Below are 22,454 nucleotides of genomic sequence, written 5' to 3'. Positions count from 1 at the left end.
GGAAGCTGTGACAAAGTGAGAGAGTGCCATGGACATATATACACTACCAAACGTAAAATAGATAGCTAGTGGGAAGCAGCCTCATAGCACAGGGAGATCAGCTCGGTGGTTTGTGACCACCTAGAGGGGTGGAATAGGGAGGGTGGGAGGGAGGGAGACGCAAGAGGGAAGAGATATGGGAACACATGTATATGTATAACTGATTCACTTTGTTATAAAGCAGAAACTAACACCATTGTAAAGCAATTATACTCCAATAAAGATGTTTAAAAATATATCCCTGTGTATATTTTCATTTTTATCCATGTAATGAAAGTCTTCAAATACATTTCTTCAGTGTGCTAGTCAGATAATACCAAGTTTTTAAGACCTAGAGTCGTTCCACAGTTGCAAATGGCATCTCCTGGTTTCACTCCCTCTATTAAATTTCCCAGTTTTATGTCATCATTCTTCACCCAACCCTAATAATAATACGTCTTACCACTTGCCTAGATTTAACTGTTAAAAACAATTAGTAGAGGTTTTTGTCCTGTTTGAACTCATGGTTCCTGTCACAATCAGGTTGACATCTAGATATGTAGTTCCGAATCTCTTGACAACTGGGATTCTGAAAGTTGGGAATGAATGTAAGAATGGCAATGATTTCTGTTATTCCACTTTGGCACCAGAATGGGTACTAAAGCAATCTTAAAAATCTACAGTAGCACTATGCAGTAGACATATATGTGAGCTACATATGTAATTTTAAATTTCTAGTAGCCACACTAAAAAAAAGTAAAAGTGAAGTTATTTTTAATATATATTTTCTTTAGTCCAGTATATCCACATTATTATCATTTTATGTAAGGATAAAACATTAATGAGATATTTAATATTTTTTCATGCTAAATCTTTGAAATCAAGTGTGTATGTTATGCTTATAGCACATCTCAGTTCAGGCTAGCCATATTTCCATGTTCACAGCCACCTGTGTATGGCTAGTAACTACTAACCATAATGGACATTGTACATACAGAACTTTTTGGAATGGGAGTGGTTTAAACATCTATTTCTAGGAATCTGTTGGACACCTTTCTTTTTCCCTTGTCTATTCTCCATTTATTTCTATCTAGATCCCCGTTTCTCTAGGGTTAAGGTCAGTTGCCTTCTCTCCCTTTTTCCCTGCTACATTTCTTTGTTTTTTTGAGTTTATCCCATAGTATTTCACTAAGTTGTTCCCTCCACTTGGTCTCTCCTTGATTTGTGTTCTCCCAGTCTCTTCTCCCGTTTCTCCTTCCCTCCACTCTCCTCCTCCCCTTTTTTGTTTTGCCATATCCTTTGTTTACAGTTTTCATATTTCTCTCTGAAAAGGGCTTGTAGCAGCCCTCTTATATGCTGTTTTAAATTATTTATGGATTTAAAAATCAGATAAACATACTTACTGGAATTTTGCTACAATATGAGGGACTAAACCTTGGGTCAGGGTGTGAGGGGGGCTGTTCAATTATTAAAATCCATGAACATGAGACTTGATAAAAACTCACTTGGCTGCCTGGTGATACAGTGAGGAAAGCATGAACTTCAGATCAAGTAAATGGGGTCTTACAGCCCAGCTCTGACCCTAACAAGGCAGTCTTGGGCAGATTTCTTTACTCAGAGATAATTTTGCTGCAGTTAGAAGCAAGGTGTCAGTACAGTGCCGGTACATAATATATACTCCATAACAGGTAATGCCTTACAATCTAGGGTTTGTTTTTTGTTTTCTTTTGCATTTTTTGCCACTTTTCAGGAATTTTTGTTGACTCTAAAAAGGTGAGTCTGCTTAATAGCTTGAGTTGCAGGTTGGTAAGCTGTTACTGTAACAGGGTTTTTCAACATGAGCAACATTGACATATTGGGCCAGATAATTATTTGTTTTGGGAAGCTGTCTTGTTCATTGTAGTGTGTTTAGCTGCATCCCTGGCCTCTACCCACTAGATACCAGTAGCGCACCTCCACTAGTTGTCACAAGCAGAAATGTCTCAAAGCATTGCTGAATGTTTCCTAGGGGACAGAGTCATCCCCTAGGTGATAAATAAAGGTCTGTAGGTTTTATTATAAAATTTCTCCAAACACCTAGCACAAAATAAATGCTTATTGAATTTAATCATAAAATAATGTGTCTTTGAATTCCATTTTGTTAGCGAGCTACGTTAATAAATATTTACAGAGCTGGTATTCTTTTAAAATCTGTAAGTTCGTTAATTTACAGAGTAAAATTTATAAATTCTTAGGAATCTCTAAGAATAGCTCTATAGAATAAGAAAATAAGAAACAGGATTATGATTCCAGGAGACTGGTTAGACAGGAGTTAGTTGGTCACCCTTCACTGTTCCTATAATAGGTTATATGTGTGTCTACTAAATTTTATCTGCTCTTTTGTTATCATTATTATTTATTGTGTGTGACTATCTTATTAAACTGAGTTTATTAAATACAAGAAATATGTATTTAATTTTTTACTCTCATATCCCTCTCTTCCCCAAATCCTGGCACATATCAAGTGTTTAATTAAAGGTATTGTATTACATTGGGATGATTTTGCAGTTTAAATAAGAGTTTTTGTTGTACTAGCATTTGTTTTGTTATTAAGTAACAAAACAAACTAGGATTAAGTTAATTTAGTAGATCAGTGGGGCTAAAATGTTATAGAGGGTGGCCTTTATCTACAGAATTAAACCTCCTTTTAAGGTATGAAGAGAGGGTGCTAGTGTTGTGATCCTAGAACCATGTGAATGTCACACACCCATGCTTGCCTTCTGACATCATTTCACTAGATAAAGTAATGTGTATAACAGGCTGCTGATGAATATAATCTTAGTATTCTATTTTTAAAACTGACAACATGCTCATAATCTAAAGACCTGTTTTTAAAGATGAAAATATTTTAGCTCTTTTACATTTTAATGTTCTCTTTTCCTATATTTCTCATATATTAAAAGCTCCAGAGGAATCTTTATTTTGTTCTGTTTTTAAAAACTTCAAAATTATATAAGTTAAATATAAAAATTTAAATGGTACTAAACAATATATGGTAAAAAGTGAAATTCCTCTTTCACATCTCCTTCCCATCCACCTCCTTACCCTGACAAAAATACCATTTCTCACAGGTAACCACTAGAAAGTATTTATTCTTCTCTGGTATAATTATAAATATGTGTGTGTGTGTGTATTTCAGTGAGTTGTGAGAATTAAATAAGCTAAACAAAACGAAGTGTCTAATATAATGCTCAGTTTATTTACCATTTATTATATGTATACATAAAGGTTTTTTTCAATGAGATCTTGAGATTTATTGATTTGTAGTTTGTGTCTTTTCCACTTTCCAATATATCATAGAGTCCTTTATTTTCTATAAATGTAGATCTACTTTTTAGTAGCTGCTTATGTGTGTTGATAGATGTATGTGTGTGTGCATATCCATCCGTATGTATGTATATGTATGTGCATCCAAGTATACATACATATGCGTAATACATATACCGTAATTTATTTAATCATTCCATTAGAAAATAGAAGTTTTTCCTCCTTTTTGCATTTTAAATTAATGCATTCGTAACACTCTTGTGTAGAATAGAATTTTAAAAGTGTAATTATTTAGCCAAGAACATTTGTACTTTATATTTTAAAACCTACTTATAAATTGCCTTCTGAAAAGACTATGCTGTGGAATTCTAATTTGTGATAAGATTTTTTGAAGTTTGGATTTTCTTTCGGTTGCTCATTGAGGAGAACTGTTTAGTTAACCTTCAGAGCCATAAAAGTAAAATGGGAATAGCATTTAACTGCCCAGTTTTAACTGATCATTATATATTTTTTAAAGTTAATAATTTTAATAAGCAGCTCAGACATTTCTATTATCTAGAGACGGTTTAGACTTATATTTTAACTTCGTCAGAATATAATATTGTTGATAGCCCCCTTTGATTATTTTAGTATTTGTAAGAAAATTCTATGGATTAATGATAACAAATAGATTGATGTTGCACATGGATTCTAATAGGCAAAATATACCAGTGATATGTTATCAAAACCTTTACCTCATTCATTCATTCATTCATATTATTTTTTGGCCATGCTATGCGGCATGCAGGATCTTAGTTCCGCAACCAGGTATTGAACCAGTGCTCCCTGCAGTGGAAGCGTGGAGTCTTAACCACTGGACTTCCAGGGAAGCCCCATACCCCATTTAAAAATAAGATATTATGTAGCAGTATTTGTTTTGTTTATATTAAAAAAATTAAATTTAATAGTTATGCTCAAAATAATTGTGGACTTCTGATGATATTGAATACTTAAGTTGGTTTATAAGTAACAAATGTAACAAACCTAATTCAACTGAGCTAAAGTATCCATAAAAGGAAGTTATTTACTCTCATGATGAGGAAGACCACATGTCAGGTCTTAATTTCAGGCAGAATGACCTACAGGTTGAAAAAATGTTCATTACATTCTGTCTCTCCATTTCTCAGCTCTTTTCTTTTAGGTTAGCTTCATCCTCAAACACTTTCCATATGACTAAGATATATCACATTTATAGCTTTCAGTCATAAAAGGAGAGGGTAGCCCTCTCTTACAACTTCTACATGAACTCTGGTCCTATTTAGTGACATTAAGCTAGGTATTGTGACTGATAGTCATAAAAACACATGGGGTGGGGAGTGACTGAACTCCAGTGAAATATGTGATGTCTAATAATTTAGCATTTTAAGTGACTGTTAGGATGCTAATTCTTACATTTTGAAAGGTCTTTAATGATTTCTAAGCATCAACAGTAATTTATTCTTAATATTAACAAACCTATGTGGTAGGGCAGGCATTGTTATAAGATAGAATTGAAGAAACTGCTACCTAATGATTGAGGGTTAATTAGTAATTCAGTCAGTAGTTGAGGCAGGATGAGATTCCCATTGTTTAAATTTACCAATTCAGCGTTCTTCTTACTATTTCTGCCTATCTCTTTCCCAGAGTTAAGAGTTAAAGGGTTTCAGCTCAATATCAAAAAAAACAAACAACCCAATCCAAAAATGGGCAGAAGACCTAAATAGACATTTCTCCAAAGAAGATATACAGATTGCCAATGAACACGTGAAAGGATGTTCAACATCATTAATCATTAGAGAAATGCAAATCAAAAATACAATGAGATATCATCTCACACCAGTCAGAATGGCCATCATCAAAAACTCTACAAACAGTAAATGCTGGAGAGGGTGTGGAGAAAAGGAAATCTTTTTGCACTGTTGGTGGGAATGTAAATTGATAAAGCCACTATGGAGAACAGTATGGAGGTTCCTTAAAAAACTAAAAATAGAACTACCATACGACCCAGCAATCCCACTACTGGGCATATACCCTGAGAAAACAATAATTCAAAAAGAATCATGTACCACAGTGTTCATTGCAGCTCCGTTTGCAATAGCCAGGTCATGGAAGCAAACTAAGTGTCCATCAACAGGTGAATGGATAAGGAAGATATGGCACATATATACAATGGAATATTACTGAGCCATAAAAAGAAATGAAATTGAGTTATTTGTAGTGAGGTGGATGGACCTAGAGTCTGTCATAGAGTGAAGTAAGTCAGAAAGAGAAAAACAAATACCGTATGTTAACACATATATATGGAATCTAAAAAACGAACAGAAATGGTCATGAAGAACCTAGGGGCAAGACGGGAATAAAGACGGAGACCTACTAGAGAATGGACTTGAGGACACGGGGAGGGGGAAGGGTAGGCTGGGACGAAGTGGGAGGGTGGCATGGGCATATATACACTACCAAATGTAAAATAGATAGCTAGTGGGAAGCAGCCTCATAGCACAGGGAGATCAGCTTGGTGCTCTCTGACCACTTAGAGGGGTGGGAAAGGGAGAGTGGGAGGGAGACGCAAGAGGGAGTAGATATGGGGATGTTTGTGTATGTATAGCTGATTCACTTTGTTATAAAGCAGAAACTAACACACCATTGTAAAGCAATTATACTCCAATAAAGATGTTAAAAAAAAAAGAGTTAAAGGGTTTGATTTGTAGGGTTTGTTTATTTAAATCAGTAGATGAGTAAGGTAGTCAGTCAGTACAAAAATTTTTTATTAAAATAATTTATTCTTATTCCTAATATTTTGAAACTTAACAATAGATGAACTGGTGATTAAAAGTGAAAGCGTAATGTGTCTTTTATAATCGAAAATTTAGAATCTTATCAATGTCTTCTCTGATTTCTTTAAATTAAATCTTTATTTATTTATTTTTGGCTGTGTTGGGTCTTCGTTTCTGCGCGAGGGCTTTCTCTAGTTGCGGCAAGTGGGGGCAACTCTTCATCGCGGTGCACGGGCCTCTCACTATCGCGGCCTCTCTTGTTGCGGAGCACAGGCTCCAGACGCGCAGGCTCAGTAGTTGTGGCTCACCGGCCTAGTTGCTCTGCGGCATGTGTGATCTTCCCAGACCAGGGCTCGAACCCGTGTGCCCTGCATTGGCAGGCAGATTCTCAAGCACTGCACCACCAGGGAAGCCCTTCTCTGATTTCTTATTCCTGATATATGTGAATTACTTACATATAGAAAATTTAGTCTCTACTTGGGATAATTCTAATTCAAAAGGGATATTTTCATTTAAGACTGATTAATAAGACCCCCTTCTATAATTCTGTAAACAATATGACAGCACAATTTAGCCACCATTGAAAGCATAGCCCTAATGTCTCTTACTGTCCCTGGAAAATAGGCAGATGATTATGACTAATATGCTGTGTTTCATTGCAAAGTGTTTTTTAGTTGTTACTGGTGATTTTCCAGTTTCCAACTGAGTGGACATTTTTCTCAGAAACGTTTCTTGCAGTTCAAATACATTTATATTGGGTAGCAGAAAATGAAACTCCTTTCTAAATAATTTCCAAATTGTGTGTGCTTTTTGGAAATCATAATAATAACTTTGAAAAAATTTTTACCTTTTCAACAAAACTGCTAATTATAGCAAATGTTAAATAGTGAACAGTTATACATTTTGTGGTTTGAGAAGGGGAGTAATTTTGAAATTATGTTTCTCTGAATCTGTAGTTTTCTGCAAGGATATCTAAGTGTGAAAAAGAAAATGCAGGAAAAGAGAACCAAGTGCATACTTAGGGGAGAAACTAACCCTTGACAGGGTAAGATTTTTTATACTTCTACATTTCAAAGCATTTCATTTTATTAACAAACTGTAGCAGAAGAAAGGAAACACTGCCTTTTTAGAAATGGAGTTGTTTTAAGAAAACATTTCTCCCATTTTAAAAGCACAGTATCTTATATGTTAATAATAGAAAAATGAAGCTTAGAATTTTTTTTTTAAGTTTATGAATTAGAATACATCCAAGGTCTAAGTGATAACACCATGTTAAGGAGCCCTTTTATTTTTCTTTTTCATTAATATATGGTACCATATAGTGAGAGTGCTAGTAATCTGAAATATCTGGGGAATCTCAAATACTAAATTATTTTTAGTAGTGTAGTGATAAGGTTCTTTTTGTGTGTGTTTTAATCCTTTGAAATGGGCAATATTTGTATGTGTGTTTTTAGTTAGCTGTTCTGGGAAAAAAATAATAAATTCACTTACTCATTTTATGTGTTTATAGCCAGAGTGTGATTCTCCAGACTCTTGATTCATACCATTTTTGAGGCTGGAGAAATGAAATAAGATGGTAATGTTCAGTTATTTTATTTTTAAATTCATCCCCTGCCCCCATGTAAATTTTTTTTGTTTTTTGTTTTTGTTTTTTCTTTTCCCATGTAGATAATTTTAGTACTAAAGTACAGTCACATTTCATTGGGCTCTGGACTTAGACTGGTTTGGTTTGATTTCTGGCTTTACCACTTGATAGCTTTGTGGTGTTTGGAAGTCATATTACCATCTCTAGCCTCAGTAGTCTTTATTTACCAAAATATTACTTACTTTCTAGGGTTGACAAGATTAATAGTCAATAAATGCTACTTCTGTTACTATTTATGAATACTGACTGTATGTATAACCCTTCCCAGATTAGGTAAGTAATAGATATTCATTGTAAACATTTATAAAATACAGAAAAGCACAGAAAGGAAAATAAATCACCTATGATACTTCAAATTTTTTCATTATTTATTTATTTTGAATTTTGTTTTTTTTATGCAGCAGGTCCTTATTAGTGTACTTTCATTTTTTGATGTTAAAATGTTGATGTATAGACTTCTTTAAAAATGTACTTTAAAAATGTATATATTTTTAAAAATGTATATCTTTTAGAATATTTTCCCTAACTCACCAATACATTATGCAGGTTATTTCTTGTGTTTCAGTATTATGTAATATTAACATCTGCATAAGGTTCCTCCTTTATGAACATTTTGTTTCTAGTTCCTTATTATTGTAAATTATGTCTTAAGGATCTTGTGCTTGAACCTACTTTATATTTTAAGTTATTAATATAAATCACCAAAAGCAGGTCCTGATTTTGGTGCATTTTTCCAATTTATTTTACAATATGTGTTTAGTTTATAATTCCATCAACAGTGCATTTTCTTATCTGGTATAATCATGTTAAAAAACAGTTTCTTGCCAGTTTGGTAAGCTTTATTTAAATGGCATTTTCCAATGTATTTGATTCAGATTTTAGGAAATAGGAAATATGTCATGTTTATTTATCAGTTTTATTTCTTCAGTAAATTCTCTGTGCATTTTATTTACCTCTTCTGATAAATCTTTCTGCAGTTTGTTTAGACCTTCACATTATAAGGTCCTGCCCATATTACTTTGCTGTGAGGGTGGAGTGTTACGAGCTGAATTGTGCTCCATCCTCCACCCCCTGCCCCCAAGTTTGTTTGTTGAAGCTCTATCCCAGTACCTCAGAATGTGTCTCTATTTGGAGATAATTCCATTAGAGAGGTAATTAAGGTAAAACGGAATTATATGGGTGGTCCCTAATCCAATATGACTGATGTACTGATAAGAAAAGATAAAGACACAGACACACATAGAGGAAAGATCATGTGAAGACACACAGAGAGATGATAACCATCTACAGGCCAAGGAATGAGGCCCTCAAAATAAAGAAACTCTGTCAAGACACCTTGATATTGGACTTCTAGCATCCAAAATCATGAAAAAATAAATTTCTGGGTTACAAGCCACCAGATTTGCTGTATTTGTCACAGCAGCCCTAGCAAACTAATATAGGGCCTAAACCTTTTGCCTATTATGTTTTTCCAATTTTTTTTTTTTTTTCTGCAGTATGTGGGCCTCTCACTGATGTGGCCTCTCCCATTGCGGAGCACAGGCTCCGGACGCGCAGGCTCAGCGACCATGGCTCATGGGGCCCAGCCGCTCCGCGGCATGTGGGATCTTCCCGGACCGGGGCACGAACCCGTGTCCCCTGCATCAGCAGGCGGACTCTCAACCACTGTGGCACCAGGGAAGCCCTCCAAATATTTTTGACTAATATGTTATTTAACTTTTAATTTTAGGTATGCCATTGGTTTTCTAGAGATATAGAAATTTTCCTGTCTTGTCCCAAAGCTTAGGAAATCTTACATTATTATTATTTTTTAAACATCTTCATTGGAGTATAATTGCTTTACAATGGTGTGTTAGTTCTATTGATACACGTATGTATAAAAAGTCTCATCCTTCTCAGTATTTAAGTACTTACAACATTGTATAACAATACAATAAAAACAAATAAAAATTTTTTCATACTCTTTGACACTCTAAACCTTCTTTGTTTATCATATTGCAGAATTTTAAGGAATTTATAGGATACAGTATAATTTTGGATAAAGGCCTGTGAAGGAAAGCTTTTTAGCTTGTTTTGCCTATTTACCTATTTACACAGCAGTTTCCTGCCACATAAAGTGATCATTTTTATAGTCTTTTCCCCTGCTGTGAAAATGTTACAGTATCTGAGGGTTCCTGCATTCCTATCCCCTACCCTGTTCTATTTGCAACATCTTTTTTTTTGTTTTTGCCTCTGAAGAAGAAATTGGACAGGAAGTTTTACAAGGATCCTACCAATAGAACAGTGAGTTTATATCATCAGTTTTTTTGCTACAATATTGTGCTTTTCACAGAGGCAGATGTGCTGGTCACTTTGGTTGGTTTTTAACTTCATAACTTCATACTGAGGAAGAGTAATAACAGCACTTGAAGACCCTTCTGATCCTTCATGTTAATGAAATGATCAACTTTCTCTTTAATCCTTTTCAGTTAGGCCCAATAAATAACTTGCGAAGCTTTATGTAACTTTTAGATAAAAGTCAGTTTTCAAAACTCACACTAGATCAACATGATATGTTGTCATCCAGGTGGGGTGCAAATAGCTAGTATTAGATCAGTATTCTTAATAAAAAAAAAAAAAAAAAAAGAAAGCCTGTTTGAAGGCATCAGGCAACTATTCTGGCTGTAAGTGGGATAGGAACCAAGACTTCAGAGAAGAGAGAATCTTGTGGAGATGATCTAACTTCTCCAGCAACATTTACCTGGGGGATACTGGCTAATGTGGAATGTGGACAGGAAGCTAAATATTTAGACTGTAGTCCCAGGAGTACTATTGCTGAAACATGGGAAAAACAGCACAGAGCTTTTGATGGAGACCATCAAATGGGAGAAATCAAGTAAAAGGAGATTCTCCCCTCAGTACATTTATTTGTTGAATCCTGGGATGGGAAATATAAAATCCTAAGCAGAAAATCTTTGAAAATCAGGGTGGACTTTCTAGTGTTTTTATAAAACAAAAATGAGACATGTCATCCTCTTGAGATTGGTCCCCTGAACAACAAGCTTTCAGTTGAAACCTGGGGGAAAAACCAGAGGTAGACTGAGTATTACCAGGGCAGCAGCCTAATATGGACTCACCATTGTCTATTGGCCTGACAAAGAAAAGGATGAACGCTTTGTGGAGAAAGATAATGTAGTCAGGAATCTCAGTGCTTTGTGGAGAAAGATAACGTAGTCAGGAATCTCTGCAAGTTTTTATGTACAAAGATTATAGGATCCACCAAAAGACAGGACTACATGACCAGAACAAATGGAAAAACAGATAATAAAAACAAACTCAGAGATTATCTACATCATTCATTCCATTTAGATGATAAGCACTTTAAATATTTAAAATGTAGTTAATGTATCAAGAAAATAGAGGAAACTATGGAGAAAATAGGTGAAAAAAGATTTTTTCATTATGATATCGGATGTGTACAAAGTTAAATGGAAACATGATAGGTAAAATTAAAAATTCACTAGGTAGGTATAATAGAAGATTAGACTTATCAGAAGATAAGTAAATAGGAAACACCCAGCTGAAGGACAGAAAAAAGAAAGGAGAAAACAGAAAAGAGGACTTAGAGATTTATGGTATACACAAAAAGATTGAACATTTGAATCACCAGAAAAAGAGGAGAGAGAATTGGGCAAAACTACTTTTGAAGAGATACAGAATTTTCTAAAACTGATAAAATATATCAACCTAGAGATTCGGAAATTTCTGTTTTCCCTAAGCAGGGATGCAAATAAAACCACCCTTGAACAGCAAGAGTGCTGAAACCAAAGATAAAAAAATCTTGAAAGGAGTCTGACAAAAAGGATAAGACCTTCAAAGGAGCCAACAGTAAGACTCATATCAGACTTCTCAACAAACAATGGAAGCCATCTTGAAATTGTTTTAAGAAAAGAGCAAACTTAACAATTTATATAAATCTAGCAAAATGTCCTCCAAAAACATAAGTGGGAAAAAACCATTTCTGGACAAACAAAAACAAAAAAAATCCATTGCCAGCAACCTTGGCTATAAAACAAATGAAGATACCAATAAAACAGATCAACAACAATGAACTGAGGATTCTTTAGGCAGAAGAGAGAACATCCCATAAAGGTACCACTGGAGTGAAGAGTAATGGAAGTGGTGAATTTGAGAGTAAATATAAATTGATATTGACTAAATATTAACTAAAAATAAAAATAGTGTCTTGTGGGGCTTAAAAGATAGAAAAAACAAAAAGTGAAAGATGAGAGGAGTAAATGGAGTTGAAGTATTGGGGTCTCATATTATTGAGAACATGGTAAAGTAGTAATTTCTGTTAGACTGTAATAAGTCAAAAATGCATGTTGTAATCTCTATGGTAACCACTAAAAGAATATAGTTTTTTTTCATAGATTTATTATTTATTTTTGGCTGTGTCAGGTCTTAGTTGCAGCATGTGGGATCTTCATTGAGGCCTGCGGGATCTTTTGTTTCAGCACGCAGGCTTCTCTCTAGCTGTGGCGTGTGGGTTTTCTCTTCTGTGGTTGTGGTGCGTGGGCTCTGTAGTTTGCAGCATGTGGGCTCTAGTTGAGGTGCGTGAGCTCAGTAGTTGTGTCGCGCAGGCTTAGTCGCCCCATGGCATGTGGGATCTTAGTCCCCTGACAAGGGATCGAACCCATGTCCCCTGCATTGCAAGGTAGATTCTTTACCACTGGATCACCAGGGAAGTCCCAGGAATAGTTTTTAAAACAGTAAGAGTATGGAGGGGGAAAAAAGAATAATAAAAAACAGCTGGTTAATTCAGACAAAGGCAAGAAACCTAGAACTGTCAGGTCAAATAAATGATAGGATGATAGAAATAAGTCATATTTAGACAGTAGACTCATATATTTTTCAAAATTTTATTAGAGAAAAACATCTTTTTATTCCAGTCTAAAAAGGTAATGTATGTAAATAAGCAAAAATACATGCTTATGTTTATGCATACTTGTTTTTCTGACAGCTGCTTTGTGATATTGGCCACAATGAAGAAAAACTGGGTTTTAACTATGAGGATATCATAATTTGGTAAGTATAGTTCAGTTGCCTTCCTCATCCCTTCTGGATTTTAGTAATTTCAGTTTTAGTAATTTTAAACTAAAAATAGATTATAACACCTTGTTTTGATTTTATAGAAACAGTTGTTTGAATGTTAGAAAAATTCAGGATCTCCAGCATTTTTAACTGTTATCCTATTGTTCTTACTGATATTTTGTAATTGTCAAATATAAAGAACCAAAGCTAATGTTTTCGAAAAGTACCTGGACTTCTACAGTCTAAACTTCTAAGTTAAATCGCAGAATAAAAGTTCTCATATTATTTCTAAGAGCAAGAAGAACCTGTACAGTTATCTCTAGATCTCACCTAAGACACAGTGTGCTATGGCAAACTTGATTTGCTCAAGCCCACGAGAGGCTTAATGTTACAGTTTCGTAGCCATCGTTTTGGCATCGTTTAAAATTGGTATAGGGCTTCCCTGGTGGCGCAGTGGTTGAGAGTCCGCCTGCCGATGCAGGGGACGTGGGTTCGTGCCCAGGTCCGGGAAGATCCCACATGCCGCAGAGCGGCTGGGCCCGTGAGCCGTGGCTGCTGAGCCTGCGCGTCCGGAGCCTGTGCTCTGCAACTGGAGAGGCCACAACAGTGAGAGGCCTGTGTACCGCAAAAAAAATAAATAAATAATAAAATAAAATAAAATAAAATTGGTATAAGTAGTTTCTTCCTACTGTCATTTTAAAGTATTTTTATTTATTGGTTTAAACCAATGATTCTTTGGGAGAAGTGAAATAAGTAGGTAGAGGGGGATAGACTGTAGAGGCATATGTGATACAGCTTGAAAAAGGCATATTTAATTTCCCACTGTTTATATAAAATAAACTACAGAAGGTAGAACAAAACGCTTAACATTTTCTTGATTGGTAGGAATATACCAAGGAGACAAAAATTTAAAAATAACATTAGTGAAGTTCCATGGCTTACAGTGAATGATTTTTATATATGTAAAATGACAAGTAGCTTTGCTTATTTCAACTGAAGAAGGATTTGGTATCATAATTTTATGTGTATTTGAAACTCATGCAGCAAGAGTTTTTGTTTGTTTGTTTTCATATAGCTTGCGGTTAGCTTTATTGAATGAAGCAAAAGAAGTGCGGGCGGCAGGGCTACGAGCTCTTCGGTATCTCATCCAAGACTCCAGTATTCTGCAGAAGGTGCTAAAATTGAAAGTGGACTATTTAATAGCTAGGTAATTTTCTTAGAGCTCCCTATGTTTTTATATGTTTTTTAAAATTGTGTATTAAGTTTTAGCATACCTACCATAAAGTATACACATTTTTAGTGTAAAGCCTGATAATTTTTACAGGTAGATACAACCGATTACCCTATTATCCTGAGTAAGATATGGAACATTTTCAGCATCCCAATCAAGTTCCCTTGTGTCCCCAGTCAGTAGGAAACATTACTCTGGCCTTTTTCATCCTAGACTAGTTTCTCCTATTCTTGAGTATCATATATTGGAAGTATACATTACTCTTTTCTTTCCTCAGTGTTATCTGTGAGATTTATCCATGTTGATTTAAAAAAAAAATTTCTGTGTAGTATTTTATGTTGTGAATAGAGCACAATTTATTTAATCCATTCTGTTGATTTTTTCTTGGTTGTTTTCAGTGTTTGGCTATTTTGAATAAAGCTGCCCTGAACATTCTTGCACAAGTCTGTTGGTGGACGTGTGCACTCATTTCTCTTAGGTATATATGTAGGAGTGGAATTGCTGGGTGATAAGTTTTATGTTTATTTAACTTTAGTAGTTACTGCCTAACAGTTTTCCAAAGTGATTGTACTGATTTACACTCCTATCAGAAATGTTTGAGAGTTCCAGTCCCTCCACATCCTCATCAGCATTTGCTCTTTTCAGTTTTTAATTATACCCTTTTCTGCTGTGGTTTTCATTGTGAGTTTCATTGTGGTTTTAATTTCTGTTTCCCTTTCATTTGCTTGCTGACTATTTGGATATCCTCTTTATCTTTTGCTCATTTATAAATTGGATTGTCTATCTTTTTGCGTAGGAGTTCTTGGTATCTTCTGGATATGATTCCTTTCCAGTATATGTATTGAGAATATCTTCTCCAAGTCAGTCTACCTTGTCTTCTTACTCTTCTTAATTAATAAAATCCAATATAGCAGTCTTTTATTTTATAGTTAATGTTTTTGGTCTCTTTGGACGATAATATCCTATTTTTTCTTCTAAAGTTTTTATTCCGTATATGTTGAAATAGGTGTTAGGTCACAATTCATTTTTATCAATATCCAATAAATATTAGAGGCATTTAGTGAAAAGATTCTCCTTTTACGTCTAAACTAGTTTCATTTTTGTTGTAAGTCAGGTAAATGATAAGTATGTTTCTGTTTTTGCTTTCCCTATTCTCTTTGTTTGGTCTATTTGTCTATTCTTGCTCCGTTTTCTCCTTGTCTTAAATGACTGCATCTTAACAGTAAGTGTTGATATGTATTAGTATAAGTCCTCCAGCTTTTCCTCTATTTTGGGTTCAGTATTTCCATGTGAATTTTAGAAAATCAACTTGTCTATTTCCATAAAACTTTCCGGGATATCTATAGTAATTGCATTGAAGCTCTGTGTTAATTTGGGGTGAATTGGTATCGTAATAATATCGAATCTTCCAAACCTTTATTTATTTGGAACTTTAATTTCTCTCAACATTTTGTAGTTTTCTATGCAGAGAGGTCTTGCACATATTTTAGATTTATCGTAAGGCATTTATTAGATATAGTATTAATGTAATTAAAATTTTTCTTTTTCATAGTTTTTGCTGCTAATATATAGAAAAATAATTGTAAGTTTTAATGTTTTGTTTTTGTATATTCTTATCTCGGTGATCTGACTAAATTCACTTTTTATTTCTAATTGTTTTTAAGGTTATTTTAGAGTTTCTGTGTACATTAGCATTAATTGCAAATGATGACCCTTTTATTTCTTCCTTCCCAATCCTTATATTTTTCTTTTCCTCACCATATCTCACTGGTTAGAATATTGCACTGACTAGAAATGGTAATTGGATAACTATGTTTTGCTCCTGAACTCAAGTTGAAAGTGTTCAGTATTTTGCCATTATTTATGATACTTGCTGTAGACTCTTAGTGGATTTCTTTATATTCCTTGTTTGCATTCCTGAAGTAAACACCACTTTTTAATGATGTCTTTTTATTTCACATATAACTGTATTGGGTTTGCTAATATTCTGTGGAAAAATTTTTGCAGTTATGTTTATGAGAGGTATTGGCCTATGTTTTTCCATTGTTCTAATATTCTTTTTGGTTTTGCTATCAAGAGTATGTTTATAAAACACCTAAGGAAACGTTACCCCCTTTTTATATTCTCTGGAAGAATTTATGTAAGGACTTATGTAAGATATTGCTGTTTACCTTACAGGGTTAGTAGAGTTCACTGGCGAATCTGTCTGGCCCTGGGGTTTTCTTTTTTAGGAAGTTTTAATATCATGGACTCAATTTTTTTTATTTTGGCTGCGTTGGGTCTTTGTTGCTCTGCGTGGGCTTTCTCTAGGTGCGGCGAGCGGGGGCTACTCTTCATTGCGGTGCGTGGGCTTCTCATTGCAGTAGCTTCTCTTGTTGCGGAGCATGGGCTTTAGGCACGTGGGCTTCAGTAGTTGCAGCACGTAGGCTCAGTAGTTGCAGTGCGTGGGCTCTAGGGCACGAGGGCTTCAGTAGTTGTGGCACATGGGTTTAGTTGCTCTGTGGCATGTGGGATCTTCCCGGACTAGAGCTCGAACCCGTGTCTCCTGCATTGGCAGGCGGATTCTTAACTACTGCGCCACCAGGGAAGTCCCCCTGTCAGTTCTTGCTTTATATATTTTGAAACCTTGTTATTGCATTCATATTTAGAATTGTTAAACCTTCTCATTGGCTAATCCTTTCCTGGTTATGAAATGTCTCTCTTTATTCCTAGTAATACTTCTTTTATGAGTGTTCATGTTATCTAATGTTAATATAGCTATACTAACTTTATTTTATTTAGGGTTTGCACAATATATCCTCTTCAGTCCTTTCACTTTCTTTTTTTTTGTTCTTACATTTAAGTTTCTCTTCCGTTAACATCATATAGATTTTTAAAAATCTAGTTTGACCATCTTTGTCTTCTAATTGGATTAGACTATGTCTAGTGGTTTTTTATATGCAGGGTCTATGTGCTTTATCTAATGTAATTATATTTATGAGTTTGTCATCTTGCCATTAGTTTTCTCATATATTTGACTTTGCTGTCTTGCTGTTCATATTCTATTTGTCACGTCTATTCTTTGGTCTTGCATTGCTCCTTTTTTGTTTCTTTGGGAATAATCAAGAATTGTTTTCCTCTTCTATTAATGTCTTGGTTTTAAAGCCTTTTCTTCTATTAGCAGTTGCCCTAGAGATTACATTTATCCTTGATATGTTAAGGTTTACCATTTTTATTACAACCAGAACAATGCAGGAAACCTCTTCCAGCTTGACCATCAGCTCCCCTCTGCCTTATTTCTACATATATTTGTAACCCCACAGGATAGTCCTGTTACTGTATTAAATTGGAACTAGAGATATTTACTTATGTTATTTACCCATTCCAATATTCTTCCTTCTTGCAATTCCACCCTTTTATCTTGGGTCACTTTCTTGAATTTCCTTTACTATTTTCTCATAGTGTAGGTATACTGGAGTTGAATTCTCTCATATTTTATTTGTCTATAAATCCTCTATTTCCCTTCCCATTTGAAGGGTATTTTTTTGACCAGTTACTATTTTTCAATGCTTTAAATAAGTTATTGTCTTCTGGATTTTGTTTTTTTTTGTTGAACAGTAAGTTGTCTCTTCTTGTTGCTTCTTTTTCTCCTTTGGCTACTTTAAAGGGTTTTTTTCCTGTTACTTTCTCTCCTATCCCCTGGTACTCCAGCTGCAGAGTGTTGAATCTGTTCACTGTGCCACATGTCTCTAATGCCCTTACTGTATTTTCAATCTTTGTTGTTGTTAATCTTTGTGCTTCAGTGTTGTTACTTTCTACTTACCTGTTTTTGTTTTTTTTTTTTTGCGGTACGCGGGCCTCTCACTGTTGTGGCCTCTCCCGTTGTGGAGCAGGCTCCGGACCACAGGCTCAGCGGCCATGGCTCACGAGCCCAGCCGCTCCGCGGCATGTGGGATCTTCCCAGACGGGGGCACGAACCCGTGTCCCCTGCGTCGGCAGGCGGACTCTCAACTACTGTGCCACCAGGGAAGCCCCCAGTCTCTTGAATTTTTAATTTCAGTTATTGTATTTCTGTGATTTATATTTTACTCTTACTTAAACATTCTAGGTCTCTGCTTTATTTTCTTGAGCATAATAATCATAGTTATTTATGACAGTTCCAGTATGTGAGTCACCTGTGTTCTGTTTCTATTATCATTTTCTTTTCTTGGTTTTTGGTTACTCAACCCTTTGTTTGTTTTAAAGCATACCTCATATTATATGTGATTGGATGTGAACATTGTATGTTAAAAGTTTTTGGCTCTGGATCATGTTATTTTTCTCTTAAAAGGGTTAAGCTTTATTCTGGAATGTTGGCTTATCACACTGATTGTGTTAAAATTTGTTTTTTTTTCCTTTGCCTTTGCTCTAGGAAGTGGCTATATGGAGTCTCAAGTGAAAATGTAGATATTTAGCAGAACCTCTTCATCCCGACCAGCCTTGAGCCCTAACATCTTTCTTAGAATATTATGTACCTGCTAAAATGTCTGCTCAGTTCCTTGGCTTCTCAGCAGTAGCTTTTTGCTTGGTTTCTTGGACTTTAACTCTGCATTTGTACAACATAGAAATTGGCAAGTGTGTTGGAAAGGGGATGGCATGCAGATTCTTGCTTATACTCCTATTTTCTTTTCTTTGAGATTTTTTCCCCTCAAGTCCCAGCCACTTTGGTTGCCCTAAAGTTCAGTCTGTCTCTCCAGTACAGGAAGATTTTTGCTTTCTTTTAGGATTCTGTTCCCCTAAAACTGGGGATTGGCAGGTGTCCCCAGGGACAAAGCCTGAGTGGATATGGAGCTTGTGCTTCTCTTTCCAGGGATTATTATCCATTGCCCTTTTAACAGTTGCTTTACAAAGTACTATGTTTAGCCTTTATAGTTATTTTTGGCAGGAGGATTGGTCTGATCTGTTGTGGCCAGAAATGAAATTATATGTCTATTTGCTTCTTATTAAAGTTGTTTTAGATTAATTATATTCAGATAGCAGAAATGCTTTTGAATAGCAAACTATCTATGTATTGATATATAAAGTATTAATTAGAATTGTGAACTGTCTAAACATAAGTAAAAATGAATTATTCTTCCACATATACCAAAGACTCTTTAGAAATTGAATAATTTAATAAATTTTATAGAGAAATGTCAGTTAAGTGATATATGAGCATTAATTTTTGAAGTACAGTCACATTTCAAATTATATTTTGGTAAAATAGAATTATTGTGGCTAATATAAGACTTTTAACTTAGTTATAACATGTAAAATTTAGGCTCTGGTTAAAATCACAATTAAACTAAAACATAGACTTTGAAATATTTCTCCTTCACAATTTTTATAAAGTATCTGTGAACTTTATCAAAGATAGGTGAATATTTTTTCAGTAGATTTCTGATATTTTGCTTTATAAATATGTTTATTATTTCTGTATAGATATATATAATTCTATAAATTACGGTATTCTTCTTTCCTGGAGTTTTAAGTGAAATAGTTTTGAAATGTTTTATTACAATAAGTATTTATCACTAGAGATATTAAATAAATATTTGCTGGTACTGAAAAATAACTTGTATTAACATTTACAAATACTATATTGACATGAACATGGGTCTGATCATGGTATTATACAAAAAAATTGTTTAATAAGATTTTTATCAATAATTAAATATTTTATGTATTATTTAGGTGCATTGACATACAGCAGAGCAACGAGGTAGAGAGGACACAAGCACTTCGATTAGTCAGAAAGGTAGGCTCTATGTCTGAGAATAAAGGCAGATTTATGATTTTCATGTTAAGCATTTTACATTTTTAGATTTAGACTGTGAAATCTTTCTATTAAAATTGAAAGACTGAATTCTCATTAAACATTTTTATTTTGTTAAAATGAGTTAAATAAGTATTAAAACTTAAAGATAAGCATAAATATGTTGTGTAATTATTCTATGTGGGTATAGCTAGGGCAGTATTTTTTATAAAATGTTTATTGTAAAGAATATTTTTTCCTGCAGTAGGCATATAAATGAAATTACTGCTTTTATATGTTATTGGAGAAAGAGGATTACTTGCCCCCAACCCTTCTTTTTTCTTAATCATATGCTTGGAGTTAATTCTATTAAATGAATGTCAAAAATAATTACAGGCTGATTGTTTTGAAGATGAATTTGGATACATCAGTAGGCACTTGCAATAAACAGTTCAGGCCATTGTACAGGATAAAAGGTCAAAATCTAAACTCCCCAAGAGAGGGTGTTGAGGATAATCCATAATGCTTCTAATGAGAGAGGCCTTCCAGGAGTTTTTTTATTGTTATTTAATGTGATGTGATGCCCTAATGGCAGAGGAATAGAGTAAACTGAGAGTTAATTTGGTTAGGGTACAGTTTGTGTAAGAATTTTATCATGTTTCATCATAAAGTATCATGTTTCATCTTAAAAATTCATAAAACTGATGCAGTGTATGTTTGTTTTAATGTAAAAACATCTAAGATTATTTAACAGTTAACTTTTTTAGCTCTTCTCCTTTTTTCCCACCTTTGAATACAGTGCATGCTCCAGAATTGCAGACTGTTGAGTTTGTGCATTAACTAGATCTCCTTTTTCCTTTTTCTTCCAGTTGTTCAGCTTATGGTTAGTAATAGTACCCACAGGTGAGCATAGTAAGGAAGAAGTAAATGGATGAGTTGTCTTAAAAGAAGTTTGCAGTTCTAGTTAAGAGTGATATTGGAGATAGATTTAAAAAATGTTTGTTATAGGGTAAATTGTTATGTTGGCACCGTGATTTGACTCTTCATATTTAAATATAAAAATTAGGTTTATGATTTTTACTTATACGTACAACCTCTTCTACTGCATGCTTTTGAGAATTCAAGATAAGAAAACAAAATTTGTTTCTGAAGAACCTAGAATAGCTCTTTGGTTATTTGAGTTATATAAATGTCAGTATTTATCATACTAGGAATTAAAAGTGAGAAATTAAAAAATATATTAACATATTAAAAAATAACAAACTCATTACAAGTAAACATAAGTAACATATTTTTATAAAAATAACTGTTTTCCAAAGATAAAGTTAATGAGTAGAGTGGCATTATTTTAGATTTATACAAATTTCTGTAGTGTTTGTCCTGATAGAAGATACCTGGATTGTCATATTTGCTTTTGTATTCAGTCTCTTGTGATTTCACATGCAGTGGAGCCTCTGGAAAACTTCCATATGTACTTGTGAGAGTAAAAAGGACAAATAATGTCTTTGAATTACTATGAAAATAGTTTTCACTTTGCAGAATCTGAAAATATCGTCAGGACCCTCAGTTTTCTGGACCACACTTTGAGAGTTGCTGCCTTAGAAACTGCGTTCAGATGAAAAAAGAACCCCAAATGGATTAAATTAAATTCAGCTTCTTTGAATTATTCACTAAATATTTTATTTCTGTTTTGTACAGTGTTTTGTACAAGTTACAGTGTAATTTATAAAATAGCCCGGTAAAAATAAACAGACCCTTGAAACAATTCAGAAATGCCATAACAAAAATGTAATTTTATTTTGTTATCTTTTGAAGAAGGCAGATATCATTTGTGGATTCAAGGGCGGGAAAACTGCTTGTACCTGGTGGTAAAATACAGGCTCAAAGGTAGAGTTATGTCACAGGATTCCTCCTTGGGTTAGCTAAAAACAGAGTAAAAGGGAAAGCAAGGTTGCTGAATGAACAGTGGCCTCTATTGGCCAGAGGAACTATAATTTCACTAATACTTTTAACAATTGAAGCACATATTTCTTTTTTTCCAGCAACATTTTGGCAACTGAGCTAGTAGAAATTAATGTTAATAATATAATTGCTAGGTCACTGTGGGTTCTTTGTATGCGTTCAGAACAGTTTTAAAATTTTCTGTGAAAGTAATAATGTTTTTTAAAGGAAAAGCAAAAACATTTGTTGCTTTAGGATAACTTGCTTTATGAATAATTAAGGAATACTATGTTACTTTTTCTTCTCTTTCACCTATTTCATTCATTTAGGAGATTTTGTTTGTTTGCTTGGTTTTTTTTCAGTGTCTCTGATTTTTTCATGTCTCTTTCTTGCTCTAATCCAGGCAATCCTTCCTAATTCTTGTCTCTCTCATTATCTGTATTATTTTCACACTAGTCAGCTCTTGCTACTCTTTATCCAACTTAAAGTTTTCTTACCGCCTGCCTAATTAAGCCATTATTTTCTTCATATATCATTTCTATATTCATGCAATATGAGATTAATATATCACAGATTTTTTTTTTTTTTATAGCTGAAAGGGATTCATTTAAAGGAATCACTTGCCCTTGATACACAGCAAGATATTGTCAAAGCCAGCGTGAAAAGCCCAGTTCTCCGAATTTCCAAACCTACACT

General features: G+C 34.2%; 1 protein-coding gene across 5 annotated transcripts in view; it reads left to right on the top strand.

Moving 5' to 3' along the window:
- The window catches only part of RICTOR (RPTOR independent companion of MTOR complex 2), a 124,450-nt gene that overhangs the window by 33,502 nt on the left and 68,494 nt on the right, over positions 1 to 22,454 (top strand). For 4 of the 5 annotated variants that reach the window (XM_024754604.1, XM_024754602.1, XM_024754605.1 and 1 more), the window contains exons 4-6: positions 12,764 to 12,828; positions 13,910 to 14,041; positions 19,757 to 19,820. In XM_024754604.1, coding sequence (XP_024610372.1) covers positions 12,764 to 12,828; positions 13,910 to 14,041; positions 19,757 to 19,820 — 261 coding nt within the window. Of the gene's footprint in view, positions 1 to 9,878; positions 10,045 to 12,763; positions 12,829 to 13,909; positions 14,042 to 19,756; positions 19,821 to 22,454 lie in introns of those variants that run through there. The other variant, XM_024754606.1, reaches the window with a different exon arrangement.

This window comes from Neophocaena asiaeorientalis, unplaced genomic scaffold (genome assembly GCF_003031525.2).
Source record: "Neophocaena asiaeorientalis asiaeorientalis breed wild unplaced genomic scaffold, Neophocaena_asiaeorientalis_V1.1 scaffold229, whole genome shotgun sequence".
Classification (NCBI taxonomy): Eukaryota; Metazoa; Chordata; class Mammalia; order Artiodactyla; family Phocoenidae; genus Neophocaena; species Neophocaena asiaeorientalis.
This window is presented reverse-complemented; position numbering and strand designations above follow the sequence as displayed.